The sequence below is a fragment of the Planococcus citri genome, chromosome 2 (genome assembly GCF_950023065.1).
Source record: "Planococcus citri chromosome 2, ihPlaCitr1.1, whole genome shotgun sequence".
Lineage (NCBI taxonomy): Eukaryota > Metazoa > Arthropoda > Insecta > Hemiptera > Pseudococcidae > Planococcus > Planococcus citri.
This window is the reverse complement of record NC_088678.1, coordinates 59,497,397-59,515,267: the sequence shown is the minus strand read 5'-3', so window position 1 is coordinate 59,515,267 and position 17,871 is coordinate 59,497,397. Positions and strand designations below refer to the sequence as shown.

At 36.2% G+C, this 17,871-nt stretch overlaps 2 protein-coding genes across 4 annotated transcripts; both read left to right on the top strand.

The window, feature by feature from the left end:
* Positions 1–1,420: 1,420 nt before the first annotated feature.
* Positions 1,421–8,836, top strand: LeuRS (Leucyl-tRNA synthetase). Of its 3 annotated transcripts, none has more exons than XM_065351860.1 (16): positions 1,421–1,711; positions 1,993–2,199; positions 2,271–2,483; positions 2,732–2,893; positions 3,728–3,972; positions 4,058–4,768; positions 4,849–5,036; positions 5,107–5,245; positions 5,308–5,596; positions 5,673–5,811; positions 5,892–6,000; positions 6,887–7,124; positions 7,208–7,465; positions 7,545–7,760; positions 7,848–8,085; positions 8,163–8,836. In XM_065351860.1, the coding sequence occupies exons 1-16, from the start codon at positions 1,709–1,711 to the stop codon at positions 8,363–8,365; spliced, it is 3,558 nt and encodes a 1,185-aa protein (XP_065207932.1). In that variant the 5' UTR covers positions 1,421–1,708; the 3' UTR covers positions 8,366–8,836. The 3 variants fall into 3 exon arrangements, with proteins under 3 accessions (XP_065207932.1, XP_065207930.1, XP_065207931.1); XM_065351858.1 differs by lacking the exon at positions 1,421–1,711 and adding an exon at positions 1,774–1,929; XM_065351859.1 differs by lacking the exon at positions 1,421–1,711 and adding an exon at positions 1,775–1,929 and having other exon boundaries at positions 5,323–5,596.
* Positions 8,837–10,878: 2,042 nt separating this feature from the next.
* LOC135836812 (protein argonaute-2-like) lies at positions 10,879–17,678 on the top strand. The gene is made up of 20 exons (XM_065351856.1): positions 10,879–11,031; positions 11,133–11,191; positions 11,490–12,287; positions 12,362–12,439; positions 12,510–12,711; positions 12,805–12,922; positions 13,004–13,194; positions 13,427–13,578; positions 13,666–13,891; positions 13,981–14,104; positions 14,190–14,309; positions 14,399–14,518; positions 14,619–14,737; positions 14,819–15,003; positions 15,083–15,254; positions 15,372–15,459; positions 15,535–15,729; positions 16,831–17,064; positions 17,160–17,350; positions 17,435–17,678. The coding sequence occupies exons 2-20, from the start codon at positions 11,176–11,178 to the stop codon at positions 17,550–17,552; spliced, it is 3,447 nt and encodes a 1,148-aa protein (XP_065207928.1). The 5' UTR covers positions 10,879–11,031; positions 11,133–11,175; the 3' UTR covers positions 17,553–17,678.
* Positions 17,679–17,871: the final 193 nt, after the last annotated feature.

The window sequence follows — 17,871 nt, the reverse complement described above, 5'->3', positions numbered from 1 at the left end:
TTCATTTCAGCCATTTACCATTTCCATTTTCAATTTCTTCATCGCTTGACGAACTTGCATAGCTTTGCAAAATTACAATATAATTATGAAAATTAATCCTGCAAAACCGCGTAAGCATATGCTCAAAGATTTGAAGTTTTTCAAAATCATTTTTGAAAGAGAATTATCAATTATTACTGAAAGAAACTAGAAAGGCGAAAAACGCAACGTCTTAATAATTCTCAATAAATTAAAGTTATTTTTTTAAAAAAAAATTCACTCATTTTAACAATTTTAAATTTTTTAATAATTTATTTTCAAGTTGGAAAAAGTTTGAAAGTTGAAACATTTTGATTCTATTCTATGGCAGTGGCACAAATTCGTCCATTAAAAACAACAACAACAACAATTTTTTTCTATTGTTCAACTATTCTAATTTGATAGGTCCTTTAGTGAGTATTGAATTGATTGATTCAACTGAGAGTTTTAGGATGAGCTAGATTGGAACTAAAACGTAGGCGAATATTGAATCAAAAATCTATCTCAATTCTCAACAAGGGGAAATTTTATTTTTTGATTTGATTACTTCAATTTAGATTTGAATCTTGAAGAGGGGTAGCCTGGATAGGGAAAGAATTTAGGTGATTTAGGGGCGAATTCATAAACGCCTCTGTAACGTTCAACTCGCTAATGCTCACAAAATTTAATTTCATAGTCATTCCTGAATACGAGTATTACTTGCCCAAGTGAAGGGCTAAAACTGAATTTTGGACGCTCATGACTCAAGTCATTCTTCATCATTTTAATCAAAAATGTCAAAACTTCATTTTGAGCCATTATATTATTTGAGTCGGTGCAACTGATCAACAAAACACTAAAACTTTGCAGAAAAATGAAATTTTATGATATCAACATTCAAAAACACGAAGTTTTGCAGAACTATGCACTATTATGTACAGTCTCTATCTCGACTTGGAAAGTAATACTCAATACCTTACTTACATAGGAATAAGAATAACAATAAAATGAGTGATCGCTGAAATCAGAAATGTGATTTTCTATACTTTTACGTAAGAATGAGAAAGGAGAAACGTTAAATTCGCCCTTGCCCTTAGTTTCGCTGAAAATGCCGAAGAATTCGTTTAGTATTTAAGTATCCACTAAATACGTCTTATTTCCTCTGAAAAATTTTTGTTCTGCAGTGCACTTCTTCCTAGTTCCTTTCACTTTTTAATAGTTTTCACTCTCTTCGAATTTCTAATTTTTGTAATCGTAATTATTTTAAATTTAAATTTAAAAATTTTTTAAAAACAAAAATTTGAACGTAAAAAACCCTAGGCACCGTATTACGGAGACGTCAATAATCAACTTGGCACTCAACAATTCCACTATAATCATGGCACTTTTCAAAACTGGCTGACACGCTTATGATGCAAATTCGTACAAAGGTTATGTCAGTTTTTGATTTTGAAACATGCTGAAAAAATAAATTACTTGTGTGGAAATTAACGTCAATTATTTATGAAAAGAAGAATAACATCAATTCAATGCGTACACGAATGCAATAATTACCTGTCGGGCGAATGGTGCTGGAAAGGGTGACGAGTATTCGCATTGATACGTGTTAAATTTTGCGGTGTTTTGATAGTATTATCGGTAAATGTATCAGTTATCGTAGTATTTATGCAATTCACATTGATTATCGTGGATTTTAGTTGGCAATTCAGACATGGTAAGTACTATTTATGTCCGGTTTACGGAATATCTAAACATTGAGTCATATCCTCTCGTGCGTTGGCGATTGTGTGAGGATTTTCGCGCGTTATGATGACCATTTACTTTACTCTGTATCGTTGGTCGAAATCGTAGTTATTGATACTGTGTTATCAAGCGTGCGTAAATTTGTGTCAACAAAGCATCGTTTCAATAATGCGAAATTCGGCCAGCGAGGTAAATGTGACCCATCGATTCAACCCTTCCTTCAAGTGTTTACTAATATACGATGTGTTTCAGGCAACTGTTGAAAGGAAAGGAACTTTCAAAGTTGAATTTCTACGACAGATCGAAAAACAAATCCAAAAGAAATGGGATGATGAAAAAATCTACGAAATCGACGCAGCCGAAGATGGCAAAAAAGAAAAATTCTTCACAACGTTCCCTTTTCCCTACATGAACGGTAGGCTTCATCTGGGACACACTTTCAGTCTGTCGAAATGCGAAGTACGTATACTCGAAGTAGTTCGTACTACAGCGATGAATTTTTGACCTAAATTTCTTACTTTGTTGTACAGTTCGCCGTACGTTATCATCGACTGAAAGGCAAAAGCGTCTTATTCCCGTTCGGTTTCCATTGTACGGGAATGCCTATAAAAGCATGTGCTGATAAATTAAAACGTGAAATGGAAATGTACGGTTATCCTCCCAAGTTCCCAGATGATAAACCCGTCAGCCCAGTGGTTCCTGCAGATGACGATATCATCAAAGATAAAAGTAAAGGTAAAAAGGTAAGACACGAGTAAACATCTATTGTAATTATTATAATATTATAATGTAACATATTTCTCCTCATCGCTGTTTCCGCTATCATCATTTTGACGGCTAACTTTGGCCTTATCAAAATAATTAATGAGCTAAAGCTTTTTTTGTTTCACAACTTGCATAATCGCATTCGTGTATGAATGGTTTCGAAGTCCATTTCAATGCACGTGTCTGATTACGTAGTAGTGATTGTAATTTACGTTTTGTTTTGTAGAGCAAAGCTGTCGCTAAAACTGGTACAGCCAAGTATCAATGGCAGATTATGCAGAGTTTAGGTATGGTCGACGAAGATATTAAAAGTTTTGCCGACGCTTCGTATTGGCTCGATCATTTTCCGCCTTTAGCCATGGAAGATTTGAAAAGTATTGGTATTCATGTGAGTATCTTTATTCTAGGAAAAATTGGATTTTCCCATCACGTCCGATGACGTCATTTGTAAACAAATTTATTCCAATGAATTATCATTCAATCGGATCGTGAACTAAATTTTGTCGGTCTACGAATTTAGGTTTATCGGTTCGTTGAAATGATTTTTTTTTCGTTTGAATGTTGTCTCGAGTATATGATATCTGTGAAAGGAATTTTGCGTTTAAACGAATTAATTCCGAACAAGTCCTTCGAGAAAGGGATTGATTAATAGATATTTTTTATCTTTGCATTATCAAATGTCGCAGATCGTACTTCCGTTGCTATTTATAAGTTCAAATAAGACTTGATAGCGTTACGTCAGTCAACGTTCTATGAAACTTTTATCTCCAGATCTATCTGAGATGTGTTTTTCGATGAAAACGACGATCAGAAAATTTCGAAGTAGATAGATCACGTGTACGGATGACTAAGCGTGCGATTTATTCATAAATTTTCCAGTTCCGAATGATTCTGGGCATTACGAATATTACGTAATTTGATTGCCAAAAAATATAAGTCAATATCGTGAATTTTTCAACGTATTTTAAACTTCGTGGAAAATTGAAATAATGTTGAAAATTTTTGTCTTTGAATTTGATGATGTAATCAAGTGGAAAATTAAAGGGGTTGCATTTTTTCTCTTCCTTTATTTTTCAATGTAATTTTTTGATTTGAGTAGAGATTTTTGGTCTTGGGTTTTGTTAAAAAAAAAAAAAAAATTCTCACAATGAATTTATTTTTCTTTTATTTATTGCCAAAACGTTTCTTCCTCCTTTGAACTAATCGATATTTTTTTCTGCAGGTGGATTGGCGACGAACGTTCATCACAACGGATGCAAATCCCTATTTTGATAGTTTCGTCAGATGGCAATTTAAGAAATTACGTGACCGAAGTAAGGTTAAATATGGTAAAAGGTACACCATATTTTCGCCTAAAGACAATCAACCTTGCATGGATCACGATCGATCGGTCGGCGAAGGCGTTGGTTCGCAAGAGTATACGTTAATTAAACTGAAATTACTGTCTCCTTTCCCGGCTAAATTAAAGTAATAATCTTGCTCTTGTTGGGTACATTTCTCAACAAATCTACTATCATATATTTGTATTAATTCTGTTTATAATTTTGTACAGAAAACTCGAAGGCAAAAAGGTATTTTTAGTAGCAGCTACTTTAAGACCGGAGACAATGTACGGTCAGACAAACTGCTGGGTTCGACCCGATCTACAATACGTGGCTTTCCAGACGAAAACCGACGAAGTATTCATATGCACTAAACGCTCGGCCAAGAATATGGCATATCAAGAATTTACCAATAAAACTGGTTCCTATGTTATTTTAAGCGAATTCACCGGACAGGATATTATGGGTGTTGCGTTAGAGGCACCGATGGCACCGTATCCTAAAATTTATACTTTACCCATGTTGACGATTAAGGAAGATAAAGGCACAGGTGTGGTCACCAGTGTTCCTTCCGATTCACCCGATGATTACGCCGCTTTAGTCGACCTTAAAAAGAAACAACCCTTCAGGGAGAAGTACGGTATCAAGGATGAGATGGTGCTGCCTTACGATCCGGTGCCTATCATCGATGTGCCCAGTCTGGGACAGTTGTCCGCTGTGTCGCTGTATGAAAAATTGAAAATACAGAGTCAAAACGATAAAGAGAAATTGCAAGAGGCCAAAGAACTGGTGTACTTGAAAGGATTCTACGACGGTGTTATGGTGGTTGGTGAATATAAAGGAAGAAAGGTGCAAGAGATTAAGAAACAATTGCAGAAGCATTTACTCGATTCCAATCAGGCGGTCATTTATCACGAACCTGATAAAACAATTATATCGAGGTTAGTTTTCACAATTTTCATTTTCTCTGGAACATACCATAATGTGCAATGAGAATTTTCATCTTTGATGTGCTTTTCAGATCCGGTGACGAATGCGTTGTCGCATTATGCGATCAATGGTACCTTGATTACGGTGAAGAAAATTGGAAAAAGGCAGCGTTCAAATCACTCGACCAGATGAACACATATCACGAAGAAGTGAAAAAGAATTTCTACTCGTGTCTGAATTGGCTCCACGAATACGCCTGTTCCAGAACGTACGGACTAGGTTTGTAAAATCAATTCGTTTAGAACGGCATCTTTAAACTTCGGTGAATATCTTTGGAATTATTTTACAGGCACTAAATTACCCTGGGACGAGCAATGGTTAATCGAATCATTATCCGATTCGACGATCTACATGGCCTACTACACGGTCGCACACGTCTTACAAAATGGCACTTTCAAAGGCGAAAATGGTACCAGAAACGGAATCAGGTATGATATTCAGACGATCTCGAAGCACGCTCGCCGGGCGTCGTACATGCAATTAATTCCAGCGAAAATGCTTTTAGGCCTGAATACCTGACCTCCGAAGTATGGGATTATGTCTTCATGAAAGATGCGCCATATCCGGTGGATTGTAAAATACCGCGAGAAGTATTAGACAAAATGAAACGCGAATTTCATTTCTGGTATCCGGTGGATTTAAGGTGTTCTGGCAAGGATTTGATTCAAAATCATCTGACCTTTTTCATCTATAATCATTGCGCCATTTGGCCCGATGACGATACGTATTGGCCGAAGGGTATTCGAGCCAATGGGCATTTATTATTGAATTCGGCCAAAGTGAGTGAATTGTTCTATATCAGAACTCTTGAGTTAGTGATTGATTTCACTCGTAATTACTCTCGTTCGATTTCAGATGTCGAAATCAGAAGGTAATTTCCTCACTTTGACTGAAGCTGTGCAGAAGTTCAGCGCCGACGGAATGAGATTATGTTTAGCCGATGCCGGTGATTCCATCGAAGATGCTAATTTCGTCGAAAGTATCGCCGATGCAGGTAAAATATTCTAGTGTGCATTATTTCAAGTTTTACATGCGTAAGATCGAATAATTTGATGTGATTTTCTTTCATTTCAGGTATCCTTCGTTTATATACCTTCATTGAATGGGTCAACGAGATGAAAAATAACGAAAATACGTTAAGAACGGGGCCGTACAACGATTTCCACGATAAAGTTTTCGTAAGGTGAGTTCAACTCAGTGCTTGGGGAAGGGGAGGGATTTGATCAACATTTTTAAAAAACGTTCAATCCGAATCTTGGTCAATTTTTCAATATAGCTTCAATGACTTTATTTAAACACACCATAACGTGTTGAATTGAAGTTTGGGAGGAAGTGACCTCTGACCTCATTGGTTTAAATGCTTGCTTTTCAGCAAACTTGAAGATTTGCATTTTTTTTTAAAACTGTCCAAAAGTTGCTTTTTTCCCCCAGAAACTGCCATAAAGTATCACTTTTTTTTGCCAATGATTCCCAAAAAGTTTTGCTTTTCGCTAAAATTGTCAAAAAATTCTTGCCTTTTAGAAAAAATTACCAACAATTAATCGTTTTTTTTTTTTTTAGAAAAATTCCAAAAAGTTTCCCTTTTTTCCAAAAATTGTCCAAAATCCTCGCTTTTTGCCAGAAATTTCCTAAAAGCCATTCCTTTTGTTAGAATTGTTAAAGTTTCGCTTTTTTACTAAAAATTGATTTTTTTTTTGCCAGAAATTGAAAAATTCTCGTTTTGTTACCAAAAATTGCCCCGAAGCCTCGCTTTCTTACCAAAAAGTTTGTCTTTCAACTTTTTAAAATGAGGAACATAATATTTCAATTTTTTTGTTTTTTTTTCTGTGATTGTTTTTCTACGTTGATTATTCTAATTTTTTTTAAAATTGAAACCTGGTTTTGAAAAAAGCTCGTAATTTTTGATTTTCATAAAAGAAATTGAAAAATTTGGTCACTTCTTGGTATATTTTTTTCTCGTCTATTTTACTGTAAATTATCAGTATTTCGATCTAATGCCTCGAAAATAGATCTTGATGTTTATATTTTGCTTAATTAATCATCTACTACGTCGTATTTATGTTTTACAGCGAAATGAACCTGAAAATATCGCAGACTGATAATTACTACAATTCGATGCTGTTCAAAGAAGCTCTACGAACGGGCTTTTTCGAATTGCAAGCGGTTCGAGATAAATATCGCGAATTGACCGCCACCGAAGACGGAATGCATCGCGATTTAGTATTCCAATTCATCGAATTACAAGCTTTGCTGTTATCACCGATTTGTCCTCATGTCTCCGAACACGTTTGGAATTTATTAGGAAACGTTAGTATTATTTTGCCCCTCAAAAAAGTACCTTGAAAAATGTAAAAATCCCAAAATACTTCTTTTTTTAAAAATTTTTACAGAATGAAAGTATTTTGAAATCTTCTTGGCCGATAGCTGGTCCAATCGACGATAAGTTGATCCAAGCATCCGAGTATTTAATGGAAGCAGCGCATTCGTTCCGTTTACAAAAGAAGAATTACTTCCAAGTGGTTTCGAGGAAAAATAAAAACGCCGCCTCGACTCCGCCGGAAAAACCTAACAAAGCCGTTATTTGGATCGCCAAAACGTTCCCACCTTGGCAATCGACGGTTCTGAGTGTTATTTTGGAATTGTATCAGGTCAGTAATGCAAACGATAAGCTCGGTCATAGCCAAACATTCGTCGAATAGTGTTTTTATTCATTTTTTTCTTGCGCAGAAAAATGCCTCTACGATGCCTGATAATAAAACAATTTCAGCTGCTTTGAATCCGAAGGCAGAGCTTAAAAGGCATATGAAAAAAGTTATGCCGTTCGTGCAAGCTGTGAAACAGAAAGCCGAACAGATGGGTATTGCGGCGTTACAGCAAAATCTATCGTTTGACGAACACGAAGTGTTACGTATTAATTTAAATTATTTGAAAAATACATTAGAGGTGAGGAATTGTTAGTTTTGTTTTTTCCCTGTAATTGACGTGTTTCAATTAACGTTTTAACGATTTATTTGTTCGTTGTATTTGCAGTTAGATGATATCACGCTTAAGTACACAGACAGTGCAGATGTTCCTGATAACGTGAAAGAAGACTGCTGTCCCGGTGCTCCGCATATTCTTCTTTTCGCCGATAGTAAACCGGTGCTTTTAAAAGTTATTAATACTGTTCCACAGAACGGCATGTTTACCGTTCTGATCAACGTTAACGAATGTCAAACCGTCGAAAAATTAGTAGATCGAATGAAAAAAGAATTGAAATTAGGAAAAGGTATCCGGATGCAGTTTTTTAAGTTTATTTTACAATCCGATGTTGAAATTATTAATCTTCTACTATCTTCTGTTTAGATTCGAATATCGACATATGGCGCTACAAAGATCCGATCAGTGGCCCACGCAAAACTCCCGCATTCGGTGACGCATTTTCCGATAAAGAGAAGCTCTCGGTTAGCGATAAATTCATCGTCGACGATAAAACTAGCGTAATCAATGTGAAAAATGGTAACACATCGAGATTAGTCGGCGAAACGGTCATGTACGTTGTAACGTAGTCGTCGTATCGTAACGTGATGCGCTGAGTGCAGCGAATCGCGATCGCGACCGATTATTTTATTATTGGTGTTGCGAAAAACGTCGAACAGTATTTCTTTGTTTTTTTTTCTCAGTTTAAGGTTTTAGCCCGGTTGAGGCACGAAGTCTTTGACGAGCTTTAACCGTTATTTATTTATTTTGAAAGTACCGTTTTTAATTATTTATTTTTTTTCCTTTTCTTTCTTCGTTTCTTTATTCTTTCTCTTTTTTCCTGTTCTAAGTTATTTATCTGTTCTCCGAATCAAGGAGATTTGTGTATTGTGTTCGTTTGAAGATGTACGATGATGATTTTTATCGTTCTCGAGGATTCATTTTAGCGCCAATATTGAAGCTGAACGGTGGCGTTCTGTTGGAAAATTCGTGGGTGAATTTTCGCCGAAATGAAACCTCGACTGATGTGTAAAACTAACAAAAATATATTTTTAATGGTGTTCCGGTGTAATTTTTTTTCTGAGTGCAATAAAAGTCGTAAAGATTCATGTATGTATGTATGTAGTAGCTATAGCATTGAACGCTAGCTCAGTCTTTTTTTCTTGTTCACAACGTTCTGAAGAAAATGGATATCGAATGATCACGAGTATTTTATTTTCAACGATTCGTTATTAAAACTTAGAAAAACGAGTTCTGTTGAGTCGAGTTTTTTTAATCTCAGATTTGAAAATTCCTATTCAACTATTCGTTCATTTGTTAATGAAGAGTATTGACATTATTGAGTGTCTATTTTAAATTCATGATTTTTTTTTACAATTTTTCCATCAAGTACCTAGGCTATTTATACTCTTACTGACAAACTCAGACAAAGTGATGACTATCTACATTAACTATTCGTTTATTATTTGCTTTCATTTGATAATTGATACCTAAGAATTTTGAATCAATGAATTCTTTCAAACTTCAATTCATGAATTCAAAATTATCATGAATTACTTAATCGAGTGATACTTCATACTTCATAAAAAAAAAGAACGAATAGACGAGTTATTCAAGTAGGAGTACTCAGGTATGTAATGTTGGGATCTAATTTGTATTCAGTCGTATTTTATCTTCGTTCAGTACGATGACTTTTTAATGAAATGACAGAAAATTCTTTAATTTTTCATATTTTTTATTCACCCTCAACCCCCCCCCCCTCCTAAAAAATGAAAAAGAGTTGAAAATTGACAAATGAAACACCAAAGTCCAAAGATGATAATATTTTGTTGAAAAATGAATAAAAAATAGGCTACGTGAAAAGAAAGTCGAAAATATGTCAATGTAATGTAAGTACTACTTGATGAAAAAAAAACAACGAAAACAGGTAAAAAAAAATCAAAGTTTGGAACTTCGAGTTTGAAGATGAAGATGGAAAAAATTTATGAATTAAAAAAATAAAAATAAAAATAAAAAATAATGACATTGGCATCAACAAAAAAAAACAAATGAACGATTTGTTGAACTGGTTGAACTTGAGTGAGTAATAGGTACTTGATTTTAAAACAGAAAATTTCCATTTCAGTCGATTTCAGACTTTCAGTTCCATAGGCGCCGCTGAGGTCAAATTTCTGGGGGGGCCAAGCTATGAAGGCAAATTACCAGCAGCATAATATACATATTTTTTTTACGTAAACGTAACATATGATTTTAGTAGGGTACCTGAGTGCCTATATTCGTTCGTTTGCGTTAAAAACAGTGTTTCAAAATACATATTCATTTTTGGTGCAAATAAAAACTTGAAAAAAGAAAAAAATGAAAATTTTAGAATCCAGAGCTCATCCAAAGGAAATTTTGGAGCTGCACAATGATGAGTTACTTCTAAAAAGTTCATCATTTACATTTTACTTCAAAATTTTAAAATTCAAATGATGATTTTTTTTTGAAAAATTGAAAAGCGAAAAACGTTCTTGAAAATTAGTATTTTGAGAAGCAAGAAGCATGAAACGATGGAATTTGAATGATGATTTTTTTTTTAATCTAAGAAGAAAAATAGAAAACCAAACGGCCCGAGCGAAGCGAGGGCAAAACTTTCAAAAATCAGTCCTTCTTTCAAGAGGTACACGATGGTTTTTTTAGTGTGGTCAAAATTTCATCACTGCTGATGTTTTCTTTGAAAAAGTCATTTTTAGAAGTCACTCAAATATTGAACTGATTTGCATTTTCCTAAAAAACCAGACCATTTTTTTGTCATGCATAATGATGATGGTAGTGTTTTTTAAAAAGTCTGCTGTTTTTTACATAAATATGAATCCTGCTTGGGGGGGCCAATTTTGAGTTTGGGGGGGGCCACGGCCCCCCCGGCCCCCCTGGTTGCGGCGCCTATGTTCAGTTCAGATTCAGAAGAAGAAAAAAGATAAATCGAAATCAGTGACTGATTTGCACTTCATCCACCTGTAGCTGATAAAATAAGATCTCATGTGAATCGATTTCGATTCAATTTCGACCTTCGAGTTCAAAAATCGATAAACCATTCGAGAAATCGAGATCGAGATTCGAGAAATTTCCATAGAAAGTGAAAGTGCATACGAATACGATTGCGAGTTTATTTTATTGCGTCTCGTATTTATGAACTTTTTATGGTGTTGTCAGTTCAATGTTCAACTTCAGTCAGTTGTGAATAGTGAGTTGCAGTCGTTTGCCATCATTATTTATTGTAAGATATAATCGTTTTTGTTCCGTCGATGTTAGTCACTTCGGTTGATTCGATTATTCAAGGCATACTCAATTTATGTTGTTGAATTTATTCTGTTTTAGCTATATAAAGTTTGTATAATTTCAATTGGGATACGTCGACGATATGGATGACAAAAAAAGTAAGCTCTTTCATTCATCTTGAATATTCAGACTTTCACTTTTTGACCTTAGCCATTTTAATCTTACTTCACCGTAATTTGCTTCTTTCTTTGTTTCACGTTTGCATTTTTAATTTTTCAAACTTCCAGTACTTCGTTCATGAAGTAGCTTATGATCTGATAGGCTTTGTACTGAAAGTTCGTTGAGCAACGTACACCTGTTGCTCATTATGATCAGTAGCCTGATTCCATGTAGGATTAAAATATGAATTGATTCGATTTCATCGCTTTAATTGTTCGATTCGCGATATGTTTACAGAAAATCGTGGCGGAGGCGGAAAGAAATCAGGTCGCGGTGGTTTTCAACAGCAGCAAGATCGTGATCAGTCTAGACCCAATTATCCGCCTGCAGAGTCTGGTAACGCCGGGCGCGGGCGTGGCGCATGGCTACATCATCAATACAGCCCAAGAGCTGGTGGCCCTGGAGGGCCTAGTTCTCACGATCCTGGTTCTGGCGCATCGCCACATCATCAATACAGCTCAAGAGGTCGTGGCTCTGCCGGACCTAGCTTTCACGATCCTGGTTCTGGCGGTCGTTTTAACCCTCATCAGCAACAACGTCCGTTTGTACCGACCCAGCCGGATCAAAGATTTCAAGCACCTGCTCCTATGCATCGAGGGGAACCACCAATACGTTGGGGGCCGCCTGGAGGACAAAGACCATCGAGGCCTGCATTTACACCGCAACGAACACCATTCCCTTCCGAACCTTCTGCCAGCTCGTCGACTCGTGATCTGCCTGCTGCGTCAGCTTGGGGCTCGAAGAGTGCTTCTAGTGAGGCACCAGCCCGAGATCCTCAGCCTGGTGGCGCATGGGCTCGAAAACCCGATTCTGATCAACCCGTTGCGAAAGCTGTAGCTCCGAAAAGCGCATCAGGCGAGGTACATCTAGATTCTAAGCCTGAAGTTGCACAGCCGCAGCCCCAAGCGCCCGAAAAATCTTCCGAAGCGCAGGCATCTTCATCGTCGAAATCTGGCAAGAAGAAGAAGAGGAAGGGAGGAGGAGGCATTGGAGACAAACCATTAGATCAAGCGTTTAAAACGGATCTTGTATTGGGTAAGATGTCGTTTGGTCATATTCGTGGTGTTTTTCACGTTGAATTTTAACGTTTTGTTTGTTCGTATTCGTAGGATCTTCGAGCCAACCAGGTACTAAAAAACCTGAAACCAAAGTTGAGAAAGCGGCTCCTCCTGCGAAGCCCGTACAAGGTATGTAGGTGTGAGTAATTTTTTATTGCGAAGAAAATTTTCGAGTCTAATTTGGGTTCACTCTTTACAGAACCGGACAAAACAACGGCACCGTTGTTTGATATACCAAAGAGGCCTAAAGGTACTCTGGTACATCCTGCGAAATACTTCCAGAACGAGAGAGGAAGTCTCGTGGAAGTCAACTTTTTACGTATCGACTTGAAAAGCTTGGCACTTAAAATTTTTCAATACGATGTTGCTTTTGAACCCGATAAACGTCCGGAGTTATTCAGGTAACCTTCATTTTTCATTCTTTGAGTGATGTTCGTTCGATAATTATAGAATTGTGATAAAATTCATGACGTTGATTATTGTTGTATTCACAGGGAAGCGTTGAGGTTATTATTCGAACAAAATAGGATTAATAGGCATCCAGCACACGACGGCCGTAAACAAATATACGTGGCTGGTTCTAAGATACGTTTTCCTGGTGATACTGATTCGGTAAATATACTTGAAGCTCTGAAGAATCATGAGAAAAAATGAGTAAAGATTTTATTGCACTTCTTTTATTTACGTTTGCAGTTCACGGGCAATGTTGAAGTATCGTACGAAGAAGGTCGTCGAATCAACTACACGATTGCTGTTAAACTTACAAGGGAGACGGATTTGCAGTCGTTGGCCACGTACATGAGAAATGGTTCATCTTTACGTCCATTTGACATTCAACCGTTGGAAATAGCTTTGATGCACCCTGCGATGTCCAATCCAGATTTGTAAGTAATTTTTGTAATTCGTCAGCTTTTCTAGAAACAAAGAATTATTGATTGAGGTGCCGATAAATTTCAATTTCCATCACGTTAGATAGATGTTGTATTCCTGATATTTATGGTCCTGATTCTTACTTTGCTACATTTCCATGTCTGGGTTGTGGTTCCCTTTCGAAAACATTGATTCAACATTTTGTATGAAGCATTTAAATCATTCATGCTCCTTGTGCTATTTCAGAATCAAAGCTGGACGTTCATTCTTCACTGTACCGAATTCACCAACTTACTTGGGTAACGGAATGGACTTATTTAAAGGTCATACTCAGAGTGTGGTTATACCGTGGTTGGACGAGAGCAAAGGCACGCCGCATTTATACCTGAACGTTGATGGTAAGCGTCCCTTTGACTATTTAATGCGATTTTAGGACCTACGATTTCCTAGATTAATGTTCCTTATATTCGTGATTTTGATTACAGTTGCTCATAAAGCGTTTCCGCGAGCGCAACCAGTCATCGATTACATTGAACATCAATTTTTCTCCAGTGATAGAGGTCCCGCTCTACAAAATGATACAAGTTTAGCACCATGGCAAATGCAGGCCGCTTCAAGTTTTCTGAAAAACATAAAGGTTGCGTACGATGATGGAGTCAGAAGACGCACCTTCAAAGTGGATTCTCTCGGTCAATCACCCAGAGAGGCTAGGTTAGGATAAATATTCAGTGTATTTGATTTTAGCACGTTGATTATGTCGTGTCCTTTCACTTCGCTAATCGCATCATTTTCATTGATAGATTCAAGCTGGAAAATGGACGTGAAACTACTGTACTGGAATATTTTAGAACTGAGAAGAATATTCGGTTGAAGTATCCCAATCTGCCCTGCCTAAATTCTCGCAATAGACTTTTTCCAATCGAAGTGAGTAAATTGCACGTTAACGTGAAACTATTTGGATATTTCATCCTTATCTAGGTTGTTATATGTATTTCTCCGGTAATTTCAGCGATGCACTGTGGTTCCGAAACAAGTAGTCAACAAGGTAATGGACGGTGATCAAACTAGTGCGATGGTATCATGTGCCGCAAAGCCTACTACCGAGAGGAAACAAACGATTAATCAATCGGTAATACATTATGTCATTATTCTAAAATGCTTAGTCGAGTTCGAGTTTGAATTTTTTATTCTATCGTGAATCTTTTTTTCACTCCACAGCTAAGAAATATACCATTCAATAGTGACCCCTGTTTGGAAGAATTCGGATTGACGGTGAGCCCCAATTTCGAAAGAGTCAACAGTTATGAACTGAAACCACCGTCCATTCAATATGCCGGAGTAAGTAAATTTTATTATTGAATATTGTAATGAAACACGAGGATTTTTGTAGACAGCTTGTTTTGTCATCAACATTCTACATCATATGTTTTACTTACAGAGTGTTTTATCAGTGAGAGATGGTCAATGGAGACAACAGAATGATAAATTCATAAGACCAGTACCGTTATTGAAATGGGTGCTTATAAACACAGACGACAGATCTCAGAATTTGGTTCAGTACGTCAACCATAAATTTAGAAGTAATCTTTGAGGCATACGGTATTCCGAATAGTTAATTTTGTTTCGTTTATTTTCCAGTAATGTGATACAAGAATTTCGAAACGCGGGTCCTACGTGCGGCATCCAAGTTGATCATCCGCAACTAATAGATATATTCCGGTTTAGAAGTGAAAACGATTTCACCAAACATTTTGATGAATGGAAAAGGAAAGGTGCTCAGTTCTTCATGGTAATTTTGAAGGACCGAGATTCGAACGTTTACAGTAAGTGTCTTCATTTCTATCGTATCAGCTTGCATCTTCTCTATAAGCATCAACAAATCGTCGCGTCTTTCAATTGTAGATTATGTGAAAAGAGCAGCTGAACTTCAGATTGGAGTGTTGACGCAATGCATGAAAGCCGCAACTGTGAAACAAACGATAAGGCAAAGATTCGGGATGACTGCTCGAAATATTTTATTAAAGCTTAACGCGAAAATCAACGGCATCAATCACGTACTTGCTGCTAATTTGAAGTAAGTGAAAGTTCATTTATGAACAGATCGCTTTAAAGTTGATAATTTTTTTCTGTGCTCAATTTTCAAAGAAAAAAAATTACAAATTTGTGCTTATTCGTGTGTTTTTCATTACAGACCTGAGATTTTGAACGAAGATGTGATGATCGTAGGTGCGGATGTTACTCATCCGCCACCAGGTTCGAATGATCTGTCTATCGCTGCGGTAGGTTCGTTGGTAAAAGTTGTGTCTGAGCATAGTTGACGTTATCTAATATTTTTCATCTTTTTTTGGCTGTAGGTGGTTGCATCGCACGATGAATTTGCAGTCAAGTACAATATGCAATACCGATTGCAAGCACCTCGTAATGAGATGATTCGCGATTTGAAGAACATTATGGAGGCGCAGTTATCATTTTATCAAAAGAGTATGGGTAAACTCCCAAAACGTATATTGTACTATCGTGATGGTGTCGCGGATACTCAATTTGAGAAGGTGAGATACTACTGTGTAAATCAAAATGAAAGATTTCAATGATTTTCGTATCGACGTTGTGATGTTTGAAGTTTCGTGTTGATATTTTCAATAATGTATTGCGGAGCTCGTACTCTGTTACTTTCTAAGGTTTATTCTGTTACAATTGTCAAAAAATGTGTTCCTTTTTTAATCAGATTTTGGCAGATTTAGAATCCACAAGAATCTGCGAGGATAGTAGCTTTTGAAAATGAATTTTGGATTTTATGTACTTGCAAAAATGAAGACTTTGAATGCAATCTAAAAAGTGATTTTAAAAAACGTCCAAAATTCAGATTTTCAAAAATCTGCCAAAATACCTGTAAAAAGAACACAATATCTAAAGTTCTGTTTCTACTTCTAGGAGAAAATTGATAAAAATTGTCACTTTTTCAATTGCCAGAAGGTGTCGCGAAAAAACTTTTTTTTTGTTTTTTTTTTTTGCTAATACATATACTTATGTAATTCCCAAGAAGTTCTGCTTTTGGTTAAAATTTCCATAGTCTCACTTTTCGCCAAAACTTCTCGCTCTTACAAAAATTTTCGCTGTTTCCTAAAATAATATCCAAAGTCTCCTTGAAAAAAAAATGGCTAAAAATCTAGTTAAATTGCCAAAAACCTTTTTTGCCAAAATTGACCAAGTCTCGCTTATTGCAAAAGTGCAGATGGCTAAGATTGCCATTTTTTTTGCGAAGAATGTCAAAAAATTCCACATTTTTTCAAATTGTTCAATTGCGAAAAAATTTAATTTTTTAGCTCTCAAGTAATTATACTAGAAAAATGATCCTGCTTTTTGCTGTAAAGTATTGTTTTTTGCCAAAAATGTTGAAAATCTTTTTTTTTTCAAATATTTTTACAAATTTTTACGTTAAAAATGGTCGAGGATTTATGTCTTTTGCCAAGTCCCCGTTAAAAAAAAAAACTTTCCAAAACTCTTTTTTTTACAGGAAATTGTCAAAAAGCCTTTCCTCTTGCTCAAATTGTCAGAGTTTTAAATAGTCTCACATTTTTTGAAAAATGTCCCAAAAGCTTTTTTTAGTCTCTGAATACTTGGTTTTAATTATTGTAATATCTCTTTCTCAGGTCCTATCTTACGAAGTACAGGCCATCCGTCAAGCTTTCGCTAAACTTGAGACAAGACCTACTCTCACGTTCATAATAGTTCAGAAAAGACACCACGCGAGATTCTTCCCGACGTCTCAAGAAATGTCCGACCAAAGCAAAAATTTTAATGTGAGAGCGGGTACTGTGGTCGACGAAAAAATAACACATCCGACGGAGATGAATTTTTATCTGGTCAGCCACAAAAGCATTCAAGTATGTGTATAATTTTATGATTTTTTTTCTATGCAGTAGTTTGCTTTGAACGTTATGAGTTATGAGAATAATGAACGATTTAATTATATTTTCAGGGTACAGCCAGACCAACGAAGTATCATTTGTTGTACGACGATAGTTCACCTACTATCGATTTGATTTCGTTGGAACGATTGACGTACTATCTTTGCCATTTGTACGCCCGCTGTAACCGATCGGTTTCGTATCCGGCACCTACATATTATGCGCATTGGGGAGCCGCAAGAGCCAAAGCGTTGTGGAGCAAGTGAGCAGAATTTTTTTACGTCTTGAAGAGTAAATGTGATGTAACTTGATACTAACTTATGTATTGTTTTCGGTTTTTTCCTAGTGATTTCTTGGATTTCAAGAGAAGAGGCGAGGATCCTTGCAGGTTGATTAACGAGCAAGATCGACGCGGCCGAATACTCGATGACGTCGTCAATGGCACGCCTATGTTTTTTATTTAAAATTAAAATGAACAATTTGTCGAAATGTTCTTTCGAGGTGTAGGTCTTATGAATTAATTAAAATACACTTATTAATATAACCGCTTAATGTAGTTCTGAAATATATTAAAATATCTCATTAATCGATGTCTGAAGTTGACTTATTTTCGTCTGATTTCTGTTACTTCCTGATCGGTACCCAAAAAAAGTGGGAATTTTTAGACTTTAGATCATCATAGATGGCGCTCGCGATGTCCCCCACTATTAGCATAACTTTCATTTTGATCAAGAGTATCAAGAGTCAGCTTATAAAAAAATTGTGGTTGAGGTTTGGTATTTT

What these genes read in the sequence shown, in the direction of transcription:
- LeuRS (XM_065351858.1), top strand. Translation starts at nt 1,909, where the DNA reads ATGCGAAATTCGGCCAGCGAG. An exon ending in TCAGTCTGTCGAAATGCGAA is followed by an intron (nt 2,200 to 2,270) that starts GTACGTATACTC and finishes TTTGTTGTACAG; the next exon opens with TTCGCCGTACGTTATCATCG. An exon ending in TTTGGAATTTATTAGGAAAC is followed by an intron (nt 7,125 to 7,207) that starts GTTAGTATTATT and finishes AAATTTTTACAG; the next exon opens with AATGAAAGTATTTTGAAATC.
- LOC135836812 (XM_065351856.1), top strand. An exon ending in TTCCTGGTGATACTGATTCG is followed by an intron (nt 12,923 to 13,003) that starts GTAAATATACTT and finishes TTACGTTTGCAG; the next exon opens with TTCACGGGCAATGTTGAAGT. An exon ending in CGGATACTCAATTTGAGAAG is followed by an intron (nt 15,730 to 16,830) that starts GTGAGATACTAC and finishes TCTCTTTCTCAG; the next exon opens with GTCCTATCTTACGAAGTACA.